The 14,437-nt window shown below is 38.7% G+C and overlaps 5 protein-coding genes across 6 annotated transcripts in view; 2 read left to right on the top strand and 3 right to left on the bottom strand.

The window, feature by feature from the left end:
* Positions 1-73: 73 nt before the first annotated feature.
* Positions 74-1,083, top strand: LOC148174135 (uncharacterized). The gene is given in 4 exon segments (XM_088036794.1): positions 74-138; positions 200-391; positions 441-802; positions 851-1,083. Coding segments are annotated over 4 exon segments (852 nt in total).
* A 20-nt stretch (positions 1,084-1,103) lies between these two features.
* LOC148174134 (adenylate cyclase type 8-like) lies at positions 1,104-5,766 on the bottom strand. The gene is made up of 12 exons (XM_088036793.1): positions 5,575-5,766; positions 4,353-4,715; positions 3,869-4,300; positions 3,528-3,814; positions 3,231-3,477; positions 2,975-3,184; positions 2,822-2,919; positions 2,229-2,777; positions 1,953-2,184; positions 1,785-1,905; positions 1,356-1,735; positions 1,104-1,316 (listed from the first exon to the last, which is right to left on the bottom strand). The coding sequence occupies exons 1-12, from the start codon at positions 5,725-5,727 to the stop codon at positions 1,104-1,106; spliced, it is 3,285 nt and encodes a 1,094-aa protein (XP_087892919.1). The 5' UTR covers positions 5,728-5,766.
* A 435-nt stretch (positions 5,767-6,201) lies between these two features.
* LOC148174133 (uncharacterized) lies at positions 6,202-7,608 on the top strand. Its single transcript, XM_088036582.1, has one exon. It carries the CDS (start codon positions 6,363-6,365, stop codon positions 7,596-7,598), a length of 1,236 nt encoding a protein of 411 aa, XP_087892708.1. The 5' UTR covers positions 6,202-6,362; the 3' UTR covers positions 7,599-7,608.
* Positions 7,609-7,929: 321 nt separating this feature from the next.
* Positions 7,930-14,437, bottom strand: part of LOC148174124 (adenylyl cyclase 78C-like) — a 46,511-nt gene continuing 40,003 nt past the window's right edge. For both annotated transcript variants that reach the window (XM_088037812.1, XM_088037813.1), the window contains 9 exons: positions 12,697-12,833; positions 11,617-11,977; positions 11,071-11,310; positions 9,802-11,022; positions 9,619-9,745; positions 9,458-9,570; positions 9,147-9,413; positions 8,825-9,026; positions 7,930-8,775 (listed from right to left, as the gene is read on the bottom strand). In XM_088037812.1, coding sequence (XP_087893938.1) covers positions 8,117-8,775; positions 8,825-9,026; positions 9,147-9,413; positions 9,458-9,570; positions 9,619-9,745; positions 9,802-11,022; positions 11,071-11,310; positions 11,617-11,977; positions 12,697-12,833 — 3,327 coding nt within the window. In that variant the 3' untranslated portion in view covers positions 7,930-8,116. The remainder of the gene's footprint in view (positions 8,776-8,824; positions 9,027-9,146; positions 9,414-9,457; positions 9,571-9,618; positions 9,746-9,801; positions 11,023-11,070; positions 11,311-11,616; positions 11,978-12,696; positions 12,834-14,437) is intronic.
* LOC148174132 (uncharacterized) lies at positions 13,196-14,432 on the bottom strand. Its single transcript, XM_088035399.1, has one exon. The coding sequence runs from the start codon at positions 14,423-14,425 to the stop codon at positions 13,196-13,198; it is 1,230 nt and encodes a 409-aa protein (XP_087891525.1). The 5' UTR covers positions 14,426-14,432.

Here is a 14,437-nt window from a genome sequence, read left to right as displayed (position 1 = left end):
ATTTTAGTTAACTTTTTTTGACTGTTTCTATTTGGACGGTTTGTCTCCCTTACTTAGAAAAAGTAAATTGTTCATGGGTCGATCATTTTCATTTAGGTTTTTAATGAACTTCCAACGGATCCAGAACCATCAAAGAAAGTAAAGAAACAGCTTTTTCATTTCAAGAGTTAAAATTACGTTTTAATTAAATTTATTCAAGTTTTTATGTTGGAAGGGGGCTGTATTTTTGCACCATGGAAACGGTTACTAACAACAGTTTGTTGGCAAAAATTAGCAAAACCGACAAAATGAAGCTGAAGCAAGTTTTAGCAAAATTTTTCTTCAACGAAGAAATCAAACCCGACGAAAATAAGCTCGAGGACGTCATCGCCGTTGATGACACCGAGGGCCGGTAAGCAATTTCTAACTTTAGTGAAAGTACGAGCTAAATTTTACTCCAGGAAAACCGCCAGGTCTTTGAATTCTCTCCGTTCGAGAAGGAAACTTCAGAATTCATGGTATTCCTTCTTTGTTAATGTCGTAATGCGTTGCTTGTTTTGCCTGTTATGGGCAGGTGTCTTTTGCTTTTTCGTCTGGATAATAATGTTGTTTCCGTTCGATAATGTGCAGGCCCATAAATTCATTTACCTAAGTAATGTATATTTGAACGTTTTATAACTTTTTTGAAAACACTTCTCTGTAGGCTGTTTTGTTATCGTCTTGACCGTCAGTATTATGAGCGTCCAATTCGAGAACTTGTTCGTCAAGTGTATCGAAAAAATCATAACAGAAGTTGACGCGACGATGAGACAAAAGCTAAGAAGTTCGTATCAATAACATGCCCCATCTAAATGTAACAAAGTTTCAACAGAGTCGCACATCTTAAGGATTCGAAAAGCTGGTGGTTCCAAGGAGTTTATAGAAACAGAGGTAGAGAGCAACAAGTTGACTTATGAGGACGTTCTGCAAGTGTGTTGCGAAGAATTGAATGTGGAAAAAGAGAAGGTAAAGGTGATGTGGAAAGTACCGCAGACCAAAATCCGAGGTGATGCCGACATCAAGAGATTCCAACGTTATGAATACCTTGAAATCCATACCGATTAATCGTTTATTGTTAGAATAAATTAACACTTGTAACTGTGGCTAATAAATTTCTTTCTGTTCTGTGCGATGGCGTAAACCACAGCTCCCAAACTACTGGTATGACTGAAATTTCTTTGGCAGCTTCGGACTTTCTTTATCTTCTTCCCAACAACAAAGCAAGTTTCCATCAAACCTTTACCTTTTACTTTTACCAAACCTCTATTTTTCACCTCGTAGCCTTGTTTAACTAGAAGCTATTTTGGTATTAGAAAAAAACTCTTTACCACACTTACCAAAGCTGTGTGTTTAGGCACTTGGATCTTCCCGGCGAGCCCTGTAGAGTCCATTCTTGAAGCTTCGTTTACAGTGTTGCCCCAAACATCAAAAATAGGTTTCTTGGCACCTATTACTCCACACACTAAGCTACCGTATGACACGCCCACTCGGAGATCAAAGTTATTGAAAGAGTCTTTGCTTATTTCTTCAAGGCGTTCCCGCATTGATATTGCGAAATCAATAAGAGCCCCCAAGTGTCTGGGAGTGTGTAGATCGAGAGGATCGTGTTGTAACGGTCTTAGACCCGAAACCGCCATGTAGGTAGCGGTGACGCTGACGGTTTTAATTTTTTCTATGCAGGCGAAGCGCTCGTCGTCCAGGATTTCGTCAAAATCGGCTAAAGCAACACTGAAGTTATTGATCTCAGGTTGTACATACAATTTTACCGATAATTTCGTTGAGGACTCGGATACATTCCAAACCTCTTTCCTCGGAATAGAAATTGGAAAAGTTTGGAATACTGGCAAAAAGAACACCAACGTCTTCGCGGTATTGCGAGTACAGTTCCTTTAACACAACAACACTAATGTTGTACCCAATTTCGGCATATTTACCTCATTTCTGTAATCGCGGCTAAGAAAATGTTTAGCTATGTGGTCCGGAAGCACGTTCGATAGAAGCTGCATGTTAGTTTCCTTAGTCGCTTTAATACTGTTTAGCTCCAACTCTGCTTTCTGTTGCCATAAGAAGTATAGACGTGTGGTAACTTCTACCAATCGTGCATGGTAAACCACAAGGAACAGAAACGCGATAAGCAATATAATGAGTTCTGCTACTATTAGCCATCTAGAAAAATTTTACGCAGGAAGTCAAAAGTGTTGGATTCTTACCTGGGGTCGAGGTTATCCGAGTTCTGTGGTAAAAACAGACAACTGTCTTGTAAAGAAACCAAAAATAGAAGAACAAAAACTGATAACATAAAAATAGTTAAGTAAAATTTTATCAAGTAGTTCACTCGCAGAGCCGTGGATGTAGCTATCGCGCATATGATCCAAGAATAGGCAATGTATACTGTTCGGAAATCATAATTTTTATAATCAGAGCAAAGAGTTTTGTTCGTTGAAGTGGTGGGGTTGTAGTCTCCATAATCGTGAACTATTGTTACTGCCAAATAATTCATAATTCTTGTAAGTGAATACATTTTATCATTTGGAGGACAAGCACAAGTTTGGCTCACCAAGCTAGCAATATTGCTTACAAACATAATTATTATCACAGCGGCTACCACAACGGTTCGTCGTTGCTTGCTGCTACTGATAATTATGGATGTTTTATGTATTAACTGTGGAAATTTCGTGAATTTTTCAGCAACAACAAAAAGCAGTAACAAACTTAAAATTCCAGTCGCCGCTCCCAGAGTTGCAAAAAGGGTTCCATTCCTAGAATTATCATCAACTGTGATTGACGGAAATATAATTTTTACCGTTCAAGCATTATGAGCTGACCAGCAGCACTCAAAATCCATAGAATGAAACAACAGACTACATTGGATCTAAACATGTCGTTTTTCAATTGGGCGTACTACAAAGTCGTTGTTACAAGTTGCTGATGAAGGTACTACCTTGAAGTGATCAACCTGGCCTTCCAAAGTATTGTCAACGAAGGCCAGAGTCAATTTTTTAAGAAACGACCCTTGTCTTCTTAAGTTAGACTCAATCTCAGCTGTAGTGTTATGGACAGTGAGTGAAGTTATTGTAGATGCTGTTGAAAGTCTATAGTTGGATTTTCTGTTCGATAAACAATTGAAATTGTCGCCTTCGTGCGTGTTAATGACAGATAGTTGGAGCTAGAAAAAACGCATCAACGCATAAAATTCCAAAAAAATTACTTACATCTTTGAATGGTATTTCCGGAATCCACTCACTTGACATCGATTGTTTTTTTGGTGGAAGAGGTGAATCGACTACATCTATTGAATTTAGATTTTCACAGTTCTCATAAAGAGCTTCTTCCTCTACCACAAAGAATGTCTCAATCTGGTTCTTTCGTAGTAACGTATCTTTACTAACACGTCGTCCTGGTTCGATAATATACTTCTTTGTCAATTGGCGGTGGGTCGCGTCAGAAATGTGAACTCGACTTCAACAAAAGTATATTTTATAATGAAGAAATTGTTATCTTTTACTAACCCTGGTGTCCCAGAAGCTTCCATTCGATTAGCTATTTTTACATCATGTGACCAGATATCAAACTGCCACTTCCTTAATCCCAACACTCCGCATAAAACAGATCCCGAGTGAATTCCAATTCTCATGCTCAAATCAACTCCAGTTTTACCTTTCAAATTTTCAATGGCTTGGATCATTTTTAGTCCCAATTCAACGGCACAGTCTGCATGGTCCTCTCGTGGAGTTGGTAGCCCTGACACGCAGTAGTAACAGTCTCCCAGAAGCTTGATTCTCAAACAGTGAAGTTTCTGAAATGTTTTAAACAACAGAATAAAAAGTTTGACCATCTGTACTAAAAGTACCATTGCCAGTTTATCGAATCGAGCAAAAAGATCATTCAAGTTCTTCACTAGTTCTTGCGGGGTACATTGACTAGCCATCATCGTAAAACCTTTAATATCAGCAAATAAGATGCTGACTTTCTCAAATCTGTGGATGTAAATCTTATGGAACTGCTGCAAATGGGTGGAATTGCGACGTTCTTCATTCTCTATGTCGTGAACCATTTCTTTTGCGACGAAGTCCGGAAGTATGGAAAAGATAAGACTCTGCTGTTTGTCATTTTCTTGCTGGGCTCGGTGGCGATTTTCCAAGAAACGAAGCGTTTCTATGAAAGATCTTCGTTGGTTTTTGTCCGTCAAGAATTTGATGTAGGTTCCCGCAAAGTTTATAGTAAAAAAGAATACAAATTCTGCAACGATTTTCTTGGCTTTGATGGTGTTCGAGTCTTTATTCTAAAACACAGATCTTTGGAATCGTAAATTGAAACTAAACTAGAAACAATACTTCGTCGTCTGTAAAGAATCGTATTGCAACGATCATCACATGGATAACAATGGAAAAGTATCCAATTGTAAACGAAGAAGTTAAAGACAGCGGAAGCAAAGTATGTGGTACAAAAATCGTAGCTAAACTGTACCAAATCGAGTTCCAAACTATGTATTTGCTTATAGTCAATCCGTCGACAATACTGTTTGTTATAAAAATTAACCAGCAACACACCGCTGCCCAACTTACTTGTCTACTTTTCAGCCAAGAACGCCAACATGCAAGAGCAAGCACGGCGTTTACCAACACGCAAATTGTAGAAATTATTGCTTCGACGAGGTCTTCTTTGAAGTTTTTTAATAACTGGGAATGTAGTGGTATCTAAAATTGATCAAGGATAACTCATAAATATTAGGATAAATCAACGAAGGATTTATATCTTCTAGGAGTATAAAATAAGAAATAGCTCTTATTAAATGTAGCTCTGTTAGAAGAAGCAACATTTAGCACTGAATTCAACTTTTTTTATTTAGTGGATTTTCGAGTTTTTCTGTTTAGTCAGATTCTGTCTACAAGAAAATATCTGCATCTAGTAAAAATAAAGGTCTTAAGTAAAATTGAAAATTTTATTGTTATAAGAGACCTGGCGCATCCACCATTTTCCAAATAATATTAAATTGAAAAATTACCAAGTTTTTGATTTGTTGGGTACTTTTAACTTATAACATTTGGATAAATTACTACTTTTGGCTCACTTTGAGAACTCTCATTACAAAATAAAATTATTTAGATATAAATAAAAATTAATAAGATAAACTGATAAATTTTTCACCAATAAAAATTTAGTTAGGGGGATGACCAAAATTAGTGCATAACATTACATGTCAACAACAAATTGATTTATTTCGTAAGCTAAATTACTGGACTAAAACAAGCACTGGGCAAAAACGAAAATGAAAATCTTAATTATACAGGGTGATTTTGAAATAGAAGAGAAAAAAAACCATTACAGCTTATTGTAATTAAAGGAATTTGGCAGGTTTTGTTTTTTAAATTGCTGTTTCAGTTTTAAGAAAAAAATAAAAGAAATAGATTCCAATTTTCATGCTACGCCAATGATTACTAAGGTTACTAAGTTTACTTCTACGTATTTCCGTAAAACCGTGATTTTTTCCGCTACTATTTCAAAATCACCCTGTATGTAAGTTTGAAAAAACCCAAAATTACAAGGTGTAGTTACCTGCAGTGATAAATTCACTAAAATAACAGTCAGCAGAGCCCCTCTTCTCTGACGGTGGCAACTTTTCAAATACACAGACTCTAAATTCTTGCAACAGAACTTGTTGGTCCAACGACTTAACTGGATGCCTTTGTAGTAGCGGGTACCACTCATGCAACCGCTGCAAGTAAAATACTCCAAGGTATCTTGTTCTTGGAAATCCTATAAGTAGACCTATCGCTTAAGAATTTGCGTTCTTGCTTCATTACAACGATAACAACATCCAAGACGTAACTAGACAATAGAAAGCAAAGTTGATGCTTACCATGACAGTTGCTGGCTAAACTATCAGAAATGGTAAACATAAATTGTAATCATCCAAATAGGTTGAATCTACACCGGTAATAAAAGTAATTAAGTGATACTATCGAATTGATCCAACATATGTCGTTCCTATAGTCAGCAGGGAAAGACCTGACCGATTGGATGTCATATTGCACATTTTAGTTAATTTAATTAAGAATTATCTTTTATTATTCCCAGAAATAAACTCTGAAGATGACAATCTGTGCCGTTCGAAACAACGGAAACACTCTTCTGTTTTGTGTGTTGCGCTAGAATTCCCCCAGCGTCACAAATCCACTCAAGTCTTGAGTTCAAACTCTCATGTTAAGGTCGCACCGTAATAAACACTTATCTTAAATATTGTGATAAGGAGAACACAGACTTGGTTATTTTTAACTCATCTAATTGTTTGTTCAGGTGATATTCATAAGTGATCCTCCGTGTCGAAGCTCAGTGAGTGCAAAATGTCCGAACAACCCTCCATCACTGAAGATGAAGTAACCGAAGTTGTGGCGAAAACGTTAAACACCACCGAATTTCATCTTCTAAAGTTTTCCCTGGAGATGGTGGGCGAGTGGGCAGGAAACTGTGGTGACCACGCTATTCTAAAAGTGACCATCAAAGCAGAAACTGAAAGAGATTGCAGTTTTTTCGTTAAGTTGTACCCTCGTGTAGACCCAATCATTGAGTTTATTGAAGGCACGGGATCTTTCCGTAAAGAAATTTTTATTTACAGTCTCTTCGATTTGTTTGCCGAGGAAGAAATTAAACTTTTGAGTGACTGTGTAGCTAAGTGTTTTCTTTCCGCGCCGAAAAAGTTTCTAGTCATGGAAAATTTATCAGAGGAAGGTTACACCACTTTGAATAAACACGAAGTTTTTGACTATGATACCGTTCGAGTGGTCCTCGACGCTTTGGCCAAACTCCACGCTAGCAGTTTAGTGTACGAAGAAAAAAAATCAATTAGACTTATTGATCTCTATGAAGACGAGCTTCAAGAAGGGTACTTTAGCGATCACCCTGACGCCCCAAATAAGCAAGGCATTGAAGCGGCCATTACTGGAATATTGAAAACAGTCGAAATTTTTGACATTCCGGAAAAACTCCTTTCGGGAAAAAATTTTGTCACGGTTCTGGAAGAAGTTTGTCGTAAAGTTTACGATCTTGCTAAACCGTCAAAAACTTTCCGTAACGTGGTGTGTCATGGCGATATATGGGCTACAAATTTAGTGTTTAAACACGATAATGGCAAACCTGTCAAGTGTAAACTTGTTGATTTTCAATGTGCAAGGTACACTCCTCCAGCTCAGGATGTAATGTCTCTCATTTATTTAACAACATCCAGAGAGTTTCGAAAGAAGTACATGTATAATTTGATTGGGATCTACTACACGAGTCTTGAGAAGCACGTAACTTTGTCGGGTTACAATATCAAGAAGATAATTCCTTTTGATGAGTTTCTAGCAAGTTGTGAAGAACAGAAAGTGTTCGGTTTGGTGCAGACGGCTGTGTATTTTCCTCTGATTTTATTGAGGAGCGACGTTGCTCGAAATGTCTTTGAAAATGATGAAGTCAATAAAGATGTGCTTCTGGTTGACAGAAGTATAATTGTTAAAAGCAACATTCATAAGGATGAAGATTATAAAAATCGAATTCACGATATTATGCAGGATCTGAAAGAGTACTGTGATTATTTGTAATGAAATAAATTTTCCAATCAAACTGAACTTTTTCATAAACATATGGCCTCTTTTTTAATAAACTTGATATCTAAATTTCGACGTCAGAGCTAAAATACCCGGAAAACTATACTAGAATTCTAGTTCCTAAATCCGGTATTAAAGAATTAAGCTTTTATTAGTCTTATCTATTAGTTATGTTATAAATCAAATCTCTCTAACGAGCGAGCTTTTTGGTCTCAGCCAGTAATTAAATTCATCCGGAGATATGAGCAGTAGTCACAGTCAGGTAAGCACGTAACTTCAAAGTCTACCCTCAGTCGTTACCACCCCAATCAATTAAAAACCACCCTCGTTACATAAACATTTATTTACAACATAAATACATGTCCTTCAATTCCTTCACTCAATCTTCCACAACTCTGAAAAGAAATTGGTCCCAAAACATGTGTAAACTAAAAATGACTAGATTTCATGTAAAACCAGCACCGTCTTCCCTCTTCTTGCACGAAAAGGATAACATCGAAGACATCGAAGATCTAAACGTGAGTTCCATCCAAAGAGTTGATCCTTTCGGGTTTATCCTTTGAGCCCCCTCTTTCCAATTGTATTTTCGTATCTCTTTTGATCAACGGCGACTTAAGAAAAAACTTCATGTCTTTTCTCGCTGAGTGTTTGGGGGATGAGTGCACCGGCACCGCCGCCCCTAACGATCTAACTTTAAAACTGTCAGTCATCTCGCCGTCTCCTATCCGTCGGTCGATCAAATGTGGTGAGTTTCGTTCTAATTTACTTGTTTTGGTGGCAGGAGACGATTGTCTGGAACGGTACCCAACCATAGGCTCTGATAATAATCGAGGAACTGACTTAAAAATCGGTCCTTCGGTGTGATTCGGGGCAGAAACGGGAGTGTGAGGGGCGGATTGAGACACCATCATCTTATTAATATTGTTAACAGTAATGTCTTTATCGATGGATTTATACGACTTCATGTTTTCCAAATGACTCCCTGACCCCAATTGCCGCATGTTGGGTTGGGACCGCGCGTGCATGTTTCTTTGGTTTGCTCTCGTCGTGTTGCGACGAATGGGGTAAGCGGGGGTACGATGGGGTATCCGCATCGAACTGTAGTTGATGATTTTCTTACCAACGTCGATTTTTTGTTGAGTGCGAGCTCGACCCAAAACGGAACTTCCAGCTGTTGAGAAAGAAGTTTAAACGCGTTTTTTTTCAAAATTGAGACTTACGAGTGTGGCCTGTGTGTTTCCGGCGAGTTTGTGCCATGGCGTACACCACAGCTGCTAAGGTGCTGTAGTGGCTGGGCTGGCGTTGAAAACTAGGAGGACGGCCCTGTTGGCGGCCCATGACAAAGTAGGTTTCCATCTGGCCTTTACCCTTCACTTCGATGAGCCCTCTTTTTTTGATTTCGTAGCCTCGGACACCCAACAACTGCAGAATGAATTTTACTTCTTTACATTTAAGCCAAAGGACGGGAAAGCACAAATGGGTAAAAATAAAAAGCCAAACATTCATCTTCTCATAACTTTTTATTAACGCCATCCAACTCACCTGCGCTGTGTACTTTGGCACTTGAATTTGTCCAATAACTCCCGTCGAGTCCATTCTCGACGCCTCATTTACAGTATTTCCCCAAATATCAAACACAGGCTTTCTAGCTCCGATTACTCCACAAACAAGACTTCCGCACGACACTCCTACTCGTAAACCGAAGTTATTGAAGGAGTCTTTATTGATATCTTCCAACTTCTGACGCATTGCTATCGCGAAATCGATCAGAGCGCACAGATGTTCCGGACTATCAGTATTGAGACAGTCCTACAAAAAACAGTTAATGCAAATCAAAAGAAGACGATTCGAACCTTATGCGTGGGGTTCAAACCAGAAGCCGCCATGTAAGTCGCGGTAGCTGAGACTGTTTTGATTTTCTCAATGGTACTGAAGCGGTCTTCGTCCAGAAGCTCATCGAAATCGGCTAAAACAAACTCTTAGTACTGTCGTAGTTTCTAATGCATAATCTTACCGATTATTTCGTTGAGAAGTCTGATGCACTCCAAACCTTTGTTAATATCCTCGGAATAGAACTCGGTGAAGTTTGGAATGCTGGCGAAAAGAACTCCGACTTCGTCACGCGACTGCGAGTACAGCTCCTATAAATTGTAACAAATAAATATAAATTAAGACACCGGCAATGGAAAAGTTGTACCTCACTGTTTCTATCGTTGGACAAGAAGTGTTGAGCGACGTGATCTGGAAGAATGTTCTTCAAGAGTTGGGTGTTAGTGTGTCTCGTCTCTTGCATATCATTCAGTTCGCGTTCTGCTTGTTGCTTCCACAGAAAGTCCAAACGAGATGTCACTTCAACGAGGCGAGCGTGATAAGCCACCATAATAAAGAACACAATCAGAAGTATCAACATTTGTATAGATAGATTATTGGAATTGGTATCTTCGTTCGTGCTCGAATTGTCTTTAAAGACTTCTTCGTACGGTACTAGGATTAGTACTGTGTACACAGCAAGCATGACCACTGCCAAGAAGAGTTTGATCAGATAATACAGTTTGAGGGCAGTCGCCAGAGCAATAAGACATAGAATCCAAGTGAAGACTATGTACTCAGGATGAGCACACTTGTCATCTTCATCGTCACTCTCTTTACTCCTTGTACCTCTTTGCAAAACCACCGGAAGAAGGATGATTTCTGTGTCATTCAAAATCGAGCGTTTATTCCTAGTGGTGTTAAACAGGTCTGCATTTTTAATACTCGCTAGTGTTTGGTTCAACAAATGGAGTTTTTGATTTAAGCTGTTGATAACAGCTGTGGTTTCATTGGTGAGAAGTGAAATATTTTCAGCTTCTTTGATTAATTCGTCGATGTCTACTGATTTAAGTAAGGACCGCAAACAACCATCTGAGCAGTTTTGCTTTGGCGTATCCGAAACTGTTAAATTATGCCCGGTAATCAAACTCCATAGAAATTCCTTTGCTTTCTCAGAAGTGCTTCCAAGCTTCGGGAGTCTTTCGCTATCAATGATACTCGTCAGATTTGAAATGAACAAAGGTTGCTTCAATAATAAAGACGACTGCTCGGTAGTTTTCGAGTTGGGACTCTCGTCATTCACGATTAAAGTCGAAGAACTCGTCAAAGCCATGATCACAATAACTCCACAGATAAAAGCAGTTCTTGTTTTTCTATTGTGAACTAACGCAGACGAGATTCTTTGGAGAGACTCGGGAAGTTGTTCAAATTCCTCTGCCATCACCAAGACAGTTGTGGACGTCAACACTGCTGTTGTTATCGTAAGGAACGCAATGACGACGTTGTCCAACTTTTTGAACGCCACCACTTGGCAAACGACTATAAGAAGCCAGATGATAAAACAGCACAGCATGTTAGACTTGAACATGTCTTCGCGGAGTTGGCTAAACTGAAATGCTTGGCTTTAAACGTGAAATATTAGCTCGATAAGTCTTACTTGGTACTCCATGTCTTTGTCGATGAAACGAAGAGTCCAAGAGTTGACATTGGCGCTTCGCATTCTTTTGTTGCTTTCAATTTCAATACTGTGATCGATGATGTCGTCGACTTGTTCAGTGGTGGAGGGAAATGTGGAGTTTCGTTTCCGCATCCGGGATTCCGAGAGGTCGTACTTCTGTTTGTTGTAGTTCATGGAGTCTATGTCTTCATCCAAGTCTCCAGAAAGGGCGTGGTGAAGCTGGAAGATTCAGAGAGTTATTTGGCTCGTCACGATCGTTCAATCAATATTAATTAACTGTTTAATTCTGACGGGTAAAATCATTTCCAATTTCTCTATTTACGCGACTACGGTTTAATACCATTAAGCAGTAGATAACAGAATTATGAATTGCGAACTAGCGCATTTCTTGTTGCCGCATCTAAACAACACCACCGCTCGATAAAATTGAAATTAATTACTCCCGTGGAAAAACCCAATTTGGAAATGAATTTCAATTTTCTCCCAAACCATTACGCTAATAAACTACGACGATTGCCTGCATACATTTTCAAACGGAATTTCCGGGGTCCAATCCGTCGTGTTTTCTTCTTCGACGGTGCTTTGTTGAATACCACTGTCACTTCTTTCGATGGATGTTTGCGGGGGAGGAGACGCTGGTGTTGAGGGTGTCTTCGGAGAGCTCAGTCCACTCACTAGGTGATCCTCTTCCGGCCACAACTTGTTGGAGAAGATGCTGGGCCTGGAAGCCAACCTTCGTCGAGTCCTCATGGGCTCTACCTGTTTGATTAAGTAAGTGGTGACGTCGTGTTCTCGAAGGTAAGAATCTCTGTCTTGGCCGTTGCCGGGCTCTACCTCGTAGGCGCCGTTGAGGCATTGGTGGGTGGATTCGGATATGTGAACTCGGCTGGAGAGGACGAAAATGCAAAGTGTAAGCAAGATGTTTCATTAATTTAATATAAAAAAGTCTAAAGAGACAAATTGTAGAAATTTATTCTAAAGATCCACCCATTCTTCATAACAAAATGGAGAATGTGATTGCAATCGGATTAAAACCCAAAAAAGAATTAATTCTATTGGCTGGAATTGTCTCTATCGAAGTGGTTTTTATAACAAAAAACGCACCGAAACAACCAACTCGATTGCAGCTGTTCATTCATTGGTTCGATGTCCGAGCTGATTGACTCATACACAAAAAAGAGACACTTTATTGGATGTCGGGGACAAAAAATGCACAAAACAAAAGAAATAGAACTCTGGATTTGCCGCCTAACATAACTGGCTTTTGCTTATTGGATGAAAAATGCGAAGAATATGCCCAATTACAAAATTTCAAATTTAGGCATTTAAATTTTTCCCCTAGTTATTAACATTTGAAAAATCTCTTCAATCTCTACATATTCCTTGATTACTGTAATTTGCCATTTCTTTTTTAATTTTCTAAACAATAATGTACAGAGTGATCCCAAATTGCCGCAAAAAAAACAAATTTTGCCAAATTATTTCTGATATTCCAATTTCTTTGAACTGAGTCAACAAAATCAAGTAATAATTAAAAATTTTGGTTAACATTAATACAGCTTATCATTCTTTGTCTTTTTTGGGGCAATTTTGTATAAACAGTACCCTGGAATCCCTCCAGATTCCATATGATTAGCCAGGAGAACGTCATATGACCATATATCGAACTGCCATTTTCGTAAGCCCAAGACACCACAAAGGACGGATCCGGAATGAATACCGATTCGCATGTTGAGATCAACCTGGAAGAAAAAACAGTATAAACAATCTCAAAAATTTTTCAAGTTTGATTTCCGCTAATTCTCTCGTTGCTTTGGAAGACAATAAAAAGTCTGGAAAAAGAGGAACGCGAACTGTATAAAATTGTATTTTACTGTTTTAGACTGAGGAATTATTATAACACAAAAACTCCCCGTAAAATTCTTCGAAAGATGAGTATTACAATTAATAGTATAATTATTAATCGATTTATCTAAACGTTTTGTTCCCTTTTCGTACAAATAACTAACTCTCGCTCCGTAGAGCTCTTGCCAATCTTGTATCTACAAATTAAACTTTAGTGGAGAAAAATGAAATACGCCTTACATAATGTAAACATGTTTATTTAGCTATAATTACAACTTTCCAGAAACTCCCGCAATTCCCCAACGGCCGCAAAACTCATATCTCTATATACAGAATCTCGTTGACAACACTCTACCATAAAATCGTACTTAGATTCGAACATAACAAACTTAGCTTTCTTTGAATCCGACATGAGCTCCTCTGCTATCTCTTTCGACATAGTGACAACTTGAAAATGTGTAATTGCTTGCGTCAGTGCAAACTGCTTAAAGTGATGACAACTGGTAAAGAACTCCTCTTCACTAATCAAACCTTTGTACCCAAATCTTCCCAAATTTTCATCTAATTCGTTGTAATAGTAACAAAGCAACTCTTCTAGATGCTGGTCTCTCAGGTTCTTCTCAGTTGTGAAATGTAAAAACGCCATAACGTCCTGCGCCGGAGGACTATAACGATAAGTTTGGAAATCGACAAGCACACAGTTAACGCCAGTTTCGGTGAATTTGAACATAAAGTTTTTAGTCCATGCGTCAGCGTGACAAATTGTGTTTCTGAACCTTGTAGAAGGTGCGGCAAAAGTGGCTTGTTGCGAAAAACACTCAATGGCTCGTCTTTTAAATTCGTCTTTCGGAATTTTCATTGCATCCTCATGACTTAGATCAATGATAGCTTTGATACCTTCTTTTGAAGACCCATGTGCTTGCTTCACCAACTTCGTGTCAGAGTAAAACGGTTCGACGAAGTCCTTCGAAAACTCATCAATGAGACGAATAGACTTCTTCTCTTCCAAAATGAGACCACTGGCGTGCAGTTTTGCCAAAGTTGCTAAAGCTGACTTCACTGGTTTTATGCCCATTGGTGTTCGAGATGACAACGTTATATAGCCTTCAGATGTTAAATCGTCAAAGACACAGATTTCGTCAGAGGTAAAAAGACATTTCGGAACCGCACCGTCTAAAACATCAATCGAATGGTGCTTTAACTGGGCACAATATTTGTCGAAAAAATTGATCTCTTTGCAGAAACCGTTGATTTCTAAGAGGAAGTTTCGCTGCGATGCCACTCTTGGTAACGACTTGACAAAAAATTGGTGATGTTCTTCGCCGGTGCCACGTTTGATGGTGACTTCCAGTAAAGAGTGTTCTCCAAGATAACCGTTGACTTCCCCGAAAGCAATTTGGCGGAAACTTACAAGTTGAAATTGCCCAGTTTTGAGTTTGTTGGATATTATTTTTTTGCAGTCAGAGACAGAAAATGAGGCTTCTTCCATTGTGATGTCTTT

Source organism: Gnatocerus cornutus, chromosome 5 (assembly GCF_029298725.1).
Source record: "Gnatocerus cornutus isolate USDA-ARS CGAHR chromosome 5, icGnaCorn1.1, whole genome shotgun sequence".
In the NCBI taxonomy this organism is placed as follows: Eukaryota; Metazoa; Arthropoda; class Insecta; order Coleoptera; family Tenebrionidae; genus Gnatocerus; species Gnatocerus cornutus.
Note: the sequence above shows the minus strand (reverse complement) of the source record. Positions and strands in the feature narration are given on the sequence as shown.

Bases quoted from the DNA above. Each gene is read 5' to 3' on its own strand.
- LOC148174134 (XM_088036793.1), bottom strand. From the start codon at position 5,727: ATGAGTGGTACCCGCTACTACAAAGGCATCCAGTTAAGTCGTTGGACC. The intron at 2,920-2,974 runs GTTGATCACTTC...ACGACTTTGTAG, and splicing joins ACAATACTTTGGAAGGCCAG to TACGCCCAATTGAAAAACGA. The intron at 1,736-1,784 runs GTAAAATTGTAT...GTGTTGCTTTAG, and splicing joins AGTCCTCAACGAAATTATCG to CCGATTTTGACGAAATCCTG.
- LOC148174133 (XM_088036582.1), top strand. From the start codon at position 6,363: ATGTCCGAACAACCCTCCATCACTGAAGATGAAGTAACCGAAGTTGTG.
- LOC148174132 (XM_088035399.1), bottom strand. From the start codon at position 14,425: ATGGAAGAAGCCTCATTTTCTGTCTCTGACTGCAAAAAAATAATATCC.